The sequence below is a fragment of the Mus pahari genome, chromosome 8, assembly GCF_900095145.1.
Source record: "Mus pahari chromosome 8, PAHARI_EIJ_v1.1, whole genome shotgun sequence".
NCBI lineage: Eukaryota > Metazoa > Chordata > Mammalia > Rodentia > Muridae > Mus > Mus pahari.
In genome coordinates, this window is record NC_034597.1 from 22,915,667 (window position 1) to 22,929,703 (window position 14,037).

The 14,037-nt window shown below is 43.6% G+C and overlaps 1 protein-coding gene across 1 annotated transcript in view; it reads right to left on the reverse strand.

Annotated features, from left to right (window-relative positions):
- Positions 1–323: 323 nt before the first annotated feature.
- The window catches only part of Hacl1 (2-hydroxyacyl-CoA lyase 1), a 30,913-nt gene continuing 17,199 nt past the window's right edge, over positions 324–14,037 (reverse strand). Inside the window, exons 10-17 of the mRNA XM_021203875.2 lie at positions 12,308–12,413; positions 11,097–11,180; positions 10,178–10,279; positions 7,190–7,344; positions 6,199–6,357; positions 4,983–5,090; positions 2,288–2,474; positions 324–507 (exon numbers count right to left, since the gene is read on the reverse strand). Of these exons, the coding sequence (XP_021059534.1) occupies positions 475–507; positions 2,288–2,474; positions 4,983–5,090; positions 6,199–6,357; positions 7,190–7,344; positions 10,178–10,279; positions 11,097–11,180; positions 12,308–12,413 (934 nt within the window). The 3' untranslated portion in view covers positions 324–474. The remainder of the gene's footprint in view (positions 508–2,287; positions 2,475–4,982; positions 5,091–6,198; positions 6,358–7,189; positions 7,345–10,177; positions 10,280–11,096; positions 11,181–12,307; positions 12,414–14,037) is intronic.

Consider the following 14,037-nt stretch of genomic DNA (forward strand, 5'->3'; position numbering starts at 1 on the left):
TAAGAGTGCTGTCTGCTCTTTCAGAGAACCCAGGTTCAATTTCCTGCATGGCAGCTCACCACTGTCTGTAACTTCAGTTCCAGGGGATCTGACACATTCACACATGCATACATGCAGGCAGAACATCAATGCACGTTAAAAAACAAAAACAAAAACAAAGTCGTAACAAATAACGTCTGGTTTTAATCAATTATATATTTTTTTACTATAAAACACAATTTAAAGTGTATTTTTTTCTTCTTTTTTTGGTTTTTCGAGACAGGGTTTCTCTGTATAGTGCTGGCTGTCCTGGAACTCACTTTATAGACCAGGCTGGCCTCGAACTCAGAAATCCGTCTGCCTCTGCCTCCCGAGTGTTGGGATTATTAAAGTGTATTTTTAAATATAATTTTAGCATTATGGCAATTTTGCTCTGAAAAGTAAATTCTACCTTGCAGGAAAGAGGAAATTCCTCAAAACCATCAAGTAGTTTATTCACATGTTAGAACGGGTGAGCCAGTGAAAATCCTAGAAGAAAAAAAAGACAGCATTGAGGCAGAAGAGATGGCCGTATTACACCGCATCCTCACTGTAATCCCTTTAAGATCTACAAGAACTATACGATGGTGGTAAAAGAAGGTTTATGTTTGGTCAAAAAGAGCTGAAAAGCGGTTAGTGAGACCAGTTCACTATTACTGCCTTGCCCACTAGGTAGAGAGACTTAGATATTCCTGCAGAAAGCGGGAAGCAGCCAGCCACTGTGACTCAATGGCGAACAGTGACAGACAAACATTCAATTAAAAAAAAAAAAAATCACAGCTTGGAAATGAAAATATGCCAGAATCCCACTGGAATGAAGATAAAAAAATGTTCAAGTATTTGATACAGGGATAATCCTACAGAATTACAAATGGCAGTGATAATTTCTACTTCTCTGAAATATGCAAATGCTGTTCATAGGAAACTGTAGATCAGATGTTGAAGCAGATCTTTAAAGGGACGGGAAGGATCCCTGCCAATGCCACCGCCCATTCCCTCCCGACCATCTGTCCATCTGCATGACCAGCAGGTTCTATGCTGAGCATCTTTGCTCTCATGTAAATTCTGAGGTCTCCCATGTCTGCCTGTACACAAACAGAATCTCAGCAGAATTCTATATATCTGACTGCTTCCAAATTAGTTGCTGTACATTTTATTGATTGTTCAGGTATCTGCTCATAAGAACCAAGAGAGAGGGACTAGAAAGATGGCTTCGTGGATAAAGTGCTTGCTGGCAAGCATAAAGATTGGAGTTCAGACTCCTGGTACCCACATAAACGCATGTGACCTCAGAGCTTGGGAGGGGAAGTTGAGGTTCCCTCTGGGGTGAGCTCTGGGTTTAGGAAGAGACCCTGGCTCAGTAAATGAGAAAGTGAAAGACAATTGAGGAAGACACCTGATTTCAGCTTCTGGCCTACGTACTCACTGCACACATGTTCACCCAAAAATGTGAACACATGTGCACACAGACCACATACATACACACATGCTGGGGAAGGGAAAGGAGAGGGGAGAGGGAACGAATAATTGAGTAGATTTCTGCTCTGAAGAGTGGACTCCTGGAAGGCAGGTACGTAAGCACAAGCAGACAGAAGGTCCAGAGCACACAGATTAAGAATGAAAATCAGCTTACTCTAAGATGGAAGGCGACATCACACGGCACACTTTGACATTTATCGCACTATTGTGGCTACTGCACCAATACCCATTAGAGGTTACAGGGACTAAGTTGACCGCAATTGCATAGATCCATTGGCTGCACACACCACTGGCTGCACACACCACTGGCTGTAGATTCATCTACACGGTGCTCACTGTACTTGGTTTTCCTACAGCTCCTCCAACTGGTCAGCTGCCTCTTGACACAGAGCCCTGGACCCCTTTCCACACCTCCTCTCTGCTAAGTCATCACTGATTGCAGTTCAAGCACTACTCCTAATGAGATTTCCTATAACCACAATGTATTTCTTCACGTATAGCTAGCTGGTCACCATGCTCTGTCATGTAGCATAGAGTTGTGAGGTAGCCTACTGTCCATGTCCCCTGCTACTGGAAGCTCTGTGGGATGAGGACAGCCTGGGTTTGCTCACCTCTTACTCTAAACAACACACATAGCAACATCTCAACAAATATTTTGTTGAATAAGCAAACAAAACTGCCAAACTCAGAAACAGACTTAGAAGGGACGCTGACTGTGGTGGGCTCGCCTTTCAGGAAGGAGTCCTGAGAGAATATACATTCTTGTCCTCTGTTTAGCGACTGAACCTACCTGGGCCTTGCGTGTACTTTGTGGCTCAATCATGATGTTGAGAAGGTAGGGTTTACTTGTGTCTTGCAGAGCCTGCCTCAGCGAGTGTTGGAGCTCTTCTGGTGTTTGTACAAAATACCCTTTGCCTCCAAATGCAGTCATGACCTGCTCATAGTGCGAGTTTGGCAAGAGACACATTGGAGGGACACTGAAAAGCAATTTGTAAGACAGCAAAATTAAAAATCTTTAAGCTTCTAGAAACAAAGAATTTTCCAAGATTATCTGCAAAAAATTTAAGCTGACCCACGAGGCAGACTTTTTTTTTTTCCAGAACAGCTCTGTTTAACAGCAGTATGTAACACATATGTCATGGTCCCTGTCCTTCCTCTGCTTCATCTCAAGATTTTCAGGCACCTTTGGTGAGCTAGCTGAACTCCAGGTCTTTTATTACTAAAAGAAACTGCAGCTCTATCTGCCAATGACAACGTCCTTAACAGTTAATGCAACTGACAGTTTACTGACTGGCTAGTGAGGGCAGCTACCGCCATGCCTGGCTTTTGCTTGCTTGTTTGTTTGTTTGTGGGGGGGGTTTCTCATAAATTTTTTTAAAAATATAGTTCTTTTCCCCTTTAGAGCAAAACCAACCAACCAACCAAACCAAACCAAACCCAACCAAATAATCAGTTGGCCACTGGATTCTAGCCTCAAAGACAATATCCAACAACCCTAGGACAGCGCTTTAAACAGCCATCTGAATTGTAACTGTTGGACTTGAGTGTACCCTTCAATCTGAAAGTCTTTAACTTTGCAGTCATTAACTGTCTCAACTTTTTGAAAGAGTTTCAGCTTTGTGAAGGGCTTTGGTTCCATGACCCTAACTTGTCAGCGGCCCCATGAGATTCAGACAGATATGTGTGTTTCTCAAAGTGTGTACTGAGTCACCTGGCTGCAGGCTGTGCTGTGGTGTGTGTGGTCATTCATGAAAGTCACCAGGGTGCTAACTGGCAATGTTATAGAGAAGTCTGGCCCATGTTTCCTTTTTTAAAAATTATTATTGTATGCATATAAGTACACTGTAGCTGTCTGTCTTCAGACACACCAGAAGAGGGCATTGGATCCCATTACAGGTGGTTATGAGCCACCATTTGGTTGCTGGGAATTGAACTCGGGACCTCTGGAAGAGCAGTCAATGCTCTTAACTGCTGAGCCATCTCTCCAGTTTCTGGCCCATGTTTCTTGCCCTCTCGTACAGGTGGCATTCACCACACAAAACCAGCAGAGGGCATGGTGTGGAGGTAGCACCATCAGAGCCGAGATGTATCTTGGACTCGTCAGCTTGAGTGGTCCTCTTGCCTCAGCCTCCAGGAAGAGTCGGTAGACAACACGTGTGTGTTAGTACACATTGTTTCTTGTATTTTTATTGTTTATATTGCAATGTCTAAGAGAACTTTCTGTAATGACAGAGATGACTTAAAGTATGCTGGCCACACACTACCTGTCTCTATGAGTACTTGAAATTTAACTAAACCAAGAAACTGGATTTTTAAAAAATAGTTTATTTATGTATTGATTGATTGATTGAGACAGGGTTTTTCTATGTAGCCCTGACTGTCCTCGAACTCACTCTATAGACCAGACTGGCCTTGAACTCACTCTGTAGACCAGACTGGCTGGTCTCAAAGTCAGAGATCTCCCTGCCTCTGCCTCTCAAGCACTGGGATTAAAGGTGTGTGCCAACATGCTTGGCAACCAAGGATTTACTTTTATTTTATGTGTATGGATGTTATACTGGCATGTTGCCTGGTTATGTAAAATCAACCATGAAAGCATACATAAATGAAAACACTACTCTTCGTTATCCTCGGCTGTCTCATAAGCTGTTATTTGTATACCCACAACCAGTTCTAACAGTCTTAAGTTTGGTTCTGCCATCAGATAATGAAGGTTTAGCTTTGTGGGAAAAGAAAGGAAGCTTTAAAGTATACATAACACACCAGCCCCTGTGACGGCTAAGCTTGGCTGTCACCTTGTCTATATCTGGAATCAACTCAAACCCAAGTACCTGGGCACGCCTGTGAGAGATTTCTCTCCACTGGATCATTTCAGGTGGGAAGACCCACCCTCAATCTGGGCCACCCCTGGAGATGCCTATGCAAAAGGACATGGGATGAGGGGGCCTTTGCTTTTTGTCTGCTTGCCCTCCCTCACTGGCAAGTCCATCTCTTCTGCTGCTGAGGCCTTCCTTCACTGGAATTAGACCCTGCTTCGTCAGGACTAAAGGCCAGCCTTGTGGACTGAACAGCTATTGGGTTCTTCTGTTGGGATAGCCATTGTTGGGCGAGCCAGAGAAACCACAAACTCTAAACCATGCCAATATGTTCCCTTATGCTGGCTCTTATATACGTTCATGAGTTCTGTTCCTTGAGAGAACCCTGACTAATACAGCATCAACAGTATCAGTAATCGCTACACTACTGTTACCTAAGTGTAGACATCACAGAGCTTGCTGAGTCATCAGTGGGTCCCTGATTTCAACAGTCAACAGTCATGGGTAGCTGTGTAAAAAGAAACCGTGAAGAGATGGCTTCTGCCTTTTAAAGGGCCTGAGGAACTCACTAAGTGTATGATACGGAGGCGCATTTCAACACAGCAAACTTTTAAAAGACAAACCAAACACCTGGCATAAAGTAATTACCCACTGTCCTGAGTTACTCACGTTGTTGCAGCTTCTTGAAAATGTAGCATTTTTTCCCAGGTGTCAGCGTCAAAACCTTGGTAAATTCCATTATTGTTTACAACCAAGAGTATGATTGGCAAGTTGTACCTAAAGTGAAAACAAACTATGAAGATATCATTCTTTCTAAAGCAATTTCTTTTCCTAAAACTGAAATTTTTACTTAAAAGTGGATGTTTTCTATAAGAAAATTTCAATATCAGAGAGAAAAATCAAGCATTTATTATCCCAATTTTAAAAAATACCAAACCACTGATAGAAACATTTCAGTAGTGGAATGTGTTCAAGACTCGGGGCTGGTCATCTGCTTGGCTAGGACCCTGGGTAAGTTGCTGAAATTTTCCAGTTGGGTACAAGAAAAAAACACTTCCCCCACTCCTCTGAGGCCTGTTTCTAGACAGTTCCTAGGAACACTTAAGTCTCATTCTATTACTGAATGCCTCAATGACAACCAGCCTGCGCTGGCTACTGTGAGAGACACACAGACAACTAACACCCAATCTGCATCATCAATCAAAAACAGCACAGTGTCATTGGTGCAGAGAAAGAGCATCCATCAATGTCTTCAACAGTATAGCAAAGACAAAAAGCTGAAAAGCTCAAAAAGGATGTGGGGTTTTTTTTCTAAACATATATAATTTCTGAGGGCTTGGAGTCATGATAGAACTAAGTAAATGAATATGGTAACTATTTGTTCTCTGTGCTTGCTACAAGGGAGTTATCACCCTCTAGAAAGCTAAATTCTCTCCATACATCATCTTTTTGGCATACGTTAATTGGTTGTTAATACAGGCCTTGAACAGACCATACTTTATCCTAATGGGTTCATGTAGTCTAGGCTGACCTTGAACTTGTTATGCAGTGGAGGATAACCTTGAACTCCAGATCCTTCTGTCTCCACTGCCACCTCAGGACTACAGAGTGTATTGCCAAACCTGGTTTTCTTGATCTCGACAGTCTTATATATCAAAGCTTTGAAAGTCCCAAAAACATGATTCACAGAACCCTATGAAGAGCTCTAAGTAGAATATTTTATTGTAGCTTAAATACAGCTGGGTAGGGGGCTGGCAGAGTCCTCAGCTGACGTGGTGGGAGTTTCTCCATGAAGGCTTAGACAATGCTGTGCAGGACACCTGCTTGTGAAGCAAGCAAGCCTTGCACGGTTTCCTAGGTGTGAGCATGAAACGCTGCGATTTACCTGCAGATGGTTTCCACTTCCATGCCAGAAAATCCAAAGGCACTGTCGCCTTCCACACAGATGACTCGCTCTCCAGGGCATCTTTCTTTAGCCACTAGAGCAGCTGCAATGGCAAATCCAAGGCCAACCCCCATTGTTCCAAAAGAACCAGCATCAAGCCTGTTAGGAACAGAGCTAAAGTCAAACCCTCTCCACATATCGTGCAGTGTAAACACAATCTTTCAGCCTTTGTTTATGTGGTTTGTGGAAAAAAATTAATAAGCATTTTTCTTTAATATAAAATCTTTAGGACATAAGGAACTAATTTGTCAAGGATAAGCAGCATAAAAGAAACCAGCCACTTATGCTTGCTTGGATGACTGTAAATATCCTCTCAGGACACTGACTGTACAAATTATCACACTATACCAAGGACTAGGGAGCATAAAAACTATAAACTATAAAATCTCACTTGAGAACATACTTATGAGCCAGGCAGTGGTGGCACACACCTTTGATCCCAGCACTCAGGAGGCAGAGGCAGGCGGATATCTGTGTTCAAGGCCAGCCTGGTCTACAGAACGAGTTCTAGAACAGCCAAGACTACACAGAGAAACCTTGTCTGGAAAAACCAAAACCAAAACCAAAACCCTTATGTGGGGCTGGAGAGATGGCTCGAGGTTAGGAGCACTTGCTGCTTTGGCAGAGGGCCCGAGTTTATTCCTAATACTACCCACATGGAGGTTTACAACAGGCTATAACTCCAGTCCCAGGGGATCCAAAAGCCCCTTTCCTACCTCTGAGGGCACCAGGCAGACATGTGGTACACATACATACGCACAGGCAAATCACATACATACAATAAATGAAAAAAGTCTGAAGAAAAATTTAAAATACATTTATGAGATATGTTTCTACACAGTAGACACGTACAGTTTTCAAATATTATTCATAATCAGCTTCACTGGGGCTTCAAATGAGACCTGCTGTCATTTCCCCCTCAGAGTCTCACCTGTGACGAGGAAGGCAATTCTGAAGCACAGTCCGGCCGATGTCCATGGTGTTTGCGCCCTCACTCACTATGAAACAGTCTCTGGGCAACTGTTCTTGAACGTGGTAGAACACTGTGTAATAATTCATAGGGAGGGACATTTTGGAAGCCAATTCCTAAAATAGCAGAGGAGAGTATACAAGAAATTAAATTGGGACATCATGAAAGTTACCGTGACAGTAAGCTATCACCATAGTTATTTTAGAACAGTGTAAGGCCATCAATAAGCTACAAGATTCCCAAATGGCTGCACAGCAGCTACTCTTTGAACTGTGAACTATCCAGATCTATGCTTACTCCAGTGTGCCCTACAGTCCCAGCTGGGACACAATGAACAAGCTGGGGAATCCCCCGTGTCCTGGTGAGTCGACGCACCCTACCATATCAAACACCTGCAGAAGTCGTACAGTAAAGGTGGCTGAACAACACTGGGTTAACAAAACAGAACAATCCTACAGTACACTCTTGAAAAACACTTTCAGTTCAGCATGTCCACAGCTTACAACCACATGTGACTCTTATGGGAGATGGCAGCTTATGTGAGGAAGTCACGTGGGCTGTGGGGACTCCTTTTGATCTGTGTAGCAAATTGGGGATGAAAAGTTTGAACCTTTTCTTTTTACAGGCTTCTCCCTCGAAGTTCTTAGTAACTGCCTCTTGAACCAGTGCTTGTATTATAGCAGCCAGATGTCTTTGTGCTTTCTGATCATAGTACTTAGTGTACCACCTGTAAATACATTTTTCTATTTAAAAAAAACTAAGAAAGAAAGAAAAAACATTGTCTTATGTATTTTTCAGAATATTTTTATCAGAAGTATGGCCCTAAGTTTAAAATTAAGATGTTAGGATTACAGAAGATGATCTGAAAACCTGGCTCTTCTCTCACACATTGGAAAGCAGCTGTTTTAGAAGTCTCTGAGTGAAGACATAGATAGATAGCAAGGTAGATGTCTCCAGACAGCCACAGGCCTGTGTACTGGCTAGCTTTGTGTCAACTTGACACAGCTGGAGTTATCACAGAGAAAGGAGCTTCAGTTGTGGAAATGCCTCCATGAGATCCAGCTATGGGGCATTTTCTCAATTAGTGATCAAGGGGGAGGTCCCCTTGTGGGTGGTGCCATCTCTGGGCTGGTAGTCTTGGATTCTATAAGAGAGCAGGCTGAGCAAGCCAGGGGAAGCAAGCCAATAAAGAACATCCCTCCATAGCCTCTGCATCAGCTCCTGCTTTCTGACCTGCTTGAGTTCCAGTCCTGCATCCTTTGGTGATCAACAGCAGTATGGAAATGTAAGCCAAATAAACCTTTTCCTCCCCAACTTGCTTCTTGGTCATGATGTTTGTGCAGGAATAGAAACCCTGACTAAGACAGCCTGCTAGCGCTGGGAGGAGCCACTGGGTTTCATCAGTACCAGTCCCATCTGGTCCCAGCACTGCAGCCGCACCTGTGCTAAACCCCCTGCTGGAGGTTATATACCCAAGATGCACAGATATTCTGCCCACCACTACAGAAACCATGAGGGCATCCTGAGGTGTTTATGATAACTTAGAAAACAGAACTGAGCCTGGCTTCTGGCAGTAGAAACAGTCTCAGTGGATTTAGACACATAAATTCTGCTGTGTTTGGTTGAAAATACAAACTTATTCTATGATGACAGATATATTAGGGGACAAAAATGCCTAGCTCAGATTTCAATTTTTCAAATGTATCATTCCATCAGGAGGAAATCCTAGGTCAGGCTGGAAAGGTAGGTCGCTGGTCAAGGGCACTTGTTGCTCCTGCTGAGGACCCAGATTGGGTTCCCTGCATACACATGGTAGTTCACAACTATTCACAACTCCAGTTCTATCTGACCTCCGAGGGTTCTAGGCACACATAGTGTACACACATACACGCACACAAACACTTATGTATACGCCCCCCCCCCAAAATAAACTACTCAAAAAGAAGAAGCCCTGGGTGTAGACTGAACACTTCACCAGCTGAATCAAGACACATACGAATACACAAAACACTCAAATGTAAAAAGCCAGCATCCCACCCGACGGTCAGGAGGAAGGGCTGGGCATGTAAAGACTTCAAACAGAAGACACCAAACATTGTGGAAGTGATCCATTGTAGTGCTCGCTAGTAAGGCCATTTCAAAATTCATCTCCAAATCCTTCACTAGCAGGCAAAACCCCAAGGCCAGACGTGAAAGCCACAAGAGTTTCCAGCAGTGACATAAGAGTTAAATGGCAGTGTGTGCGTGTGCGTTTGTGTGCGTGCACATGTGTGTGTGTGTGTGTGTGTGCATGTAAGGGGAGGCAGATTATACACTGATCAATTTTCCATTCTGAAGAAGGAACTGGCTATCACACTCACATGCCTTGAGGGAAAGGCATCTTAAGGGCAGACAGCCATCTCCTAACATGCCCTAGGTATCCCAGGCATTCTGCACTAAATCAAACTGACAACTTTCCAAGGTCAGACTGCTTTTCTTCTACCGGTTCACAGCACTCTCAAACTGTGACTCTTCAGATGCTCAATCATGCAGGAGCCTGAGGCCCCTCCAGGTAAAGTACACACTAACTATACAACACGGACACACACAGGGGCGTGCACAGATTTTTTTCCTATTTAAATAATTAAAGACTCACCTTTTAGGGGGGCATTCCTCAAGATTTCAAACAGGTTTGCTCTGTGTAGCCCTGGCTTGCCTCAAACTCTACCTGCCTCTGCCTCCCGAGTGCTGGGATTAAAGGCGTGCGCCCTATGCCTGGCTTCACTACCATCTTTTATTAGTTCTTATCCCACTTTCTGGTTTGTGGACCTTGTGAGAAGTGTGCCCTGGTTTTTTGATCCCCAGGCTGAGAGAGTGCAGTGCTTCCTACGACTGTCTACATCCTCTCATGGAAGGACTAAGCGACCCATTGACCTGAGGGATCTTGAATTTCCGCTGGCCCCGCGTTACCTTGGATACGGCTTCATTGCTCTTCACCCTCTCCCTCAGAATCTTCCACCACTTGCTGTCTGGGGGGCACTGCCACGGAGTTTTATCAAACTGTTCTAAAAGCTAAAAATATAACAAAACAAACTTTTCTTTTCTTTTGAAAATAAACTTGAGTCATATGAACATAAAAAATTTCCTAAAGAAGGCTCTCGACACACTGGAGGAGGCTGGTGACACACTGCAGTTGGCTCATGACACACTGGAGGAGGCTGGTGACACACTGCTCTGCCCTTCCCACCACTCACACACCTGCTTCTCTGCCTGCAGTGAGAGACTGATGGCAGGTCAGTGGGTACTGTGGAGCCATGTGACACAGGCCAAGGGCTACAAATCACCCAAGTGGCTACACACATGACAGGGATGGCATCTGCATCGAAACACTGTGCACTCCACAGCACAACGACACAAAATCAAGTGATAAAGGTGACCATGTCTGACCTCCTGCCACAATGGAATGTATAAATTACATACAAATAGGAAGTTCGCCAAGTCACTGATGACAACTTGAAGAGTAAAAATCCCTATTACCTGAAAATATACTGTTAGATTTCCCACTGTGTAATAAGTAAATTTTAATTCCTTTAAAAGCTATACTGTAATTTTTTTTCTCAGAAAGCTAAATTCTACTCAACTGAATTCTGGTTTGAATGACTTTAAATTTTCAAATGCTAAGTTAACATTCTAAAATGCTAACTTCCACCAATATGAACAATGTATTAAGCTGAATTTACCAAATTCAAACATTGCAGTTAGTTTTCTATTATAAACTTAGTGTAAAATGACTATGCCCACCACCAAGTACATCAAAAGGAGCCTTATCCAGAATCGACTGTTTTAGGGGCCAATCCACAGAAACTAAAACCCAGAGAAAGGCTCTTACCTGATTAGAAACAGCATTTATATCTCCTAGCAAAATCACAGAAGGCCTTACATTATTCCCCAATTCTTCTGCACAGATATCAATCTAAAAAAAAAAAAACAAAAAAAAACAAAAAACAAAAAACAAAAAAACAAAAACCAAAGAACAAGCAATGTTTTGGTCATTTTTGCTTTGAAGAAACATTCAGAACAAAATCTTTTTTATTTTATGTGTGTGTGTGTGTGTGTGTGTGTGTGTGTGTGTGTGTTTTGTCTGCATGTATGTCATATGTATGCCTGGTATCCAAAAAGGACAGGAGAAGGCATCAAATACTCTAGGACTGGAGTTACACATCATCGTGAGCTGCCATGTGAGTGCTGGGAATTGAACCTGGGTCCTGTGGAAGAGCAGCCAGCTCTCCAGCCCACTGTGTTTGCTCTTAAAAACCTTTAGGAAGGGCTGTTGAGATGCCCCAGTGGGTAGAAGCACCTCCACCAAGCCTTATAACCAACTCCCATAAGCTGTCCTCTGACCTCAGCACATATATGTATGTATGTATGTATGTATGTATGTATGTATGTATGTGTACACATGCACATGGACACACAATAAATAAATGCAATTAAGAAAAACAATAAGCAATGGTATTACAAAAAGACTTTTAGAAGTTAAGAGCCTCAGCTGCTCTTCTAGAGGGCCTCGGTTTGGTCCTCAGTACCCACACAGAGGCTATCGTCAGTAACTCTAGTTCCAGGGTATCGGATGCCATCATGTGGCCTCAGAGCACAGGAGCACACCCAGAGTCACAGGAGAGATTACAGGACTTTCCAGGGACTCAGTCTAATGGCAGGTGAAAGCAAAGACATTTAAAGATTTCAAAAGGTTGACAGTTTTGTCACCTAAAAGACATCTTCACCCCTAACAAGGCTGATGGTGTCTTTCCAACCTACCATCTACTCAAGCCTCTTTCCCTATCTTTAAATACAGTGGAACTGTGGAGAGGCAAATTATCCTTTTCAGACTATTCAAAACTTGACTTTGAAAGCTTTTCTGGTTAGAATTAGCACAGGATACCTTGTAGACTTGAAAGGGCAGCTTAACTCTGGTACCTGTAATTATGTGAGATAATTTGTAAAATCTATTTTTGTCAGAAAACAAAAGGTTCTTTACAAAAGCTGAGAAGAAAGCAGAGCTTACAATGGCTGGGAGGGAGAACAACCCTCTCTGAGTACCTGAATAAACTTCACGTCTGCCTGATATCTTGGAGGCAGTCCAAAATGTAATATCCAGTTTAGTCTCGCACCAAACAATACAATCACATCAGCGGACTGCAAAGCCCTGTTGAAGAAGAAAAGAATGTGGTTTAACAAGGGCGCACTGACACTTTTTACTTGAGCTCTTCTAAACTTCTTAAAATATTTTCAAAGTCTAGAATTTAGAGCTTCTAGAGTAAATCTGATCTTTCAGATTAAAGTAAGTTTTAGAAAGCTGGGGCAATAGCTCAGTGGGCAAAGTGCTTGTATGCAAGCATGAGAACCCGAGTTCGGATCCCCAGCACCCATGTAGGGGCTGACTGCTGTGGTGCACATCTGTGCTGAGCCTGGGGTGGGGGTGGGGAGGGCAGGTGGACATGGGGGGTCCTGGAAGACAAGCACCTAGTCAGACAGGCAAGCTTCAGGTCCAGTAAGAGAGACCCTGCCTCGAAACTAAGAAGAACATGAAGGAGAAAGCAAGCTAAGCTCAACTGTGATATCCACACATGCATGTGTGTGTCTCACCCCCAACACACACACTTCTGTTTTGAAGATTGGGTATTGCTTTTTAACTAAGGCTGGCCTCAAACTTGTGATCTTTTTCCTGGCCCCCCAAAGGCTGGGCTTACAGTATGTATCACTAAGCCTGGATTTGTTTTCTAGGAGCACCTATTTATAAACATTATTTATATTCCAGAATTTTCTCGCCCCCCCCCCCAAGACATGGTCTCATGTAGCCCAGATAGGAACTCAAATTCTTTAGGTAGGAGTATGACTTTGAACTCCTTGTATCCACATCTTCAGTGATAGGATTAAAGGCACATGCCCCCATGCCCAATTCCTGAGTGCAGGACTTCACGCCTTCTAGGTAAGCCCTCTCCCAACAGAGACATCCTCAACCTGGAATTGCTTTCTAAAATACACTACACATTACCTAATGCCCAAATAACTGTGACCAGGCTGTGTTTTCACAAATTTTCAGTAACTTGGTCATCTAAATTCTGGTCCATTGCTTTGTGAAAATTGCAAGGAGGCTACAGATGGTGCTGTATGTACAGATGCACACCACTAGGTAGGAGCCAGAGGGCAGGAACTGTGCTAGTGTGATTCCAACCTGGAAACTAAGTAAGAGTCCAAACAACTTCCTCTCCCGAGTAAAGCTACTCAAGGCACACACCCATCCAAGGCTCCCAGGGCTGTGCCCGTGTCCTTCCATTTCTCCCAGTGAAGCCAAACAGCATATGCTCATTCCAGACTTTGCCATACCCTGTTCCCTAATCCTGTCAATCCATTAGCCCCTCCCTTTCTTTCTTCTCATATTCCTTTCCACTACCTCGCCACTGAAGCAGAGCAGCATGCTGTCAGTCCACGCCCTCCAACGGACCTCCTCCCCAGCTACATACATTCCTTCTTCATCCCTCCCTAGGGTTTCACCCCGCTGGCCACTAATCCTCCTGACCCAGCCTTAAGGAATACAAACATGTGCCACCACATCTAGCTAAGGGAACACTTAAAAGTAGCCAGAGATGGTGAGAGGCTCTGTTCAGGAGAACCCTAATACAGACAACTGAGGGGTTTCCTCTAAAACCATAAGGGCCAGGAGAAAGTCAATAGTATCTTTAAAAAATGGAAATGTTCAGGCTGGGTGTGGTGGCCCACGCCTTGAATCCCAGCACTCGGGAGACAGAGGCAGGCAGATTTCTGAGTTC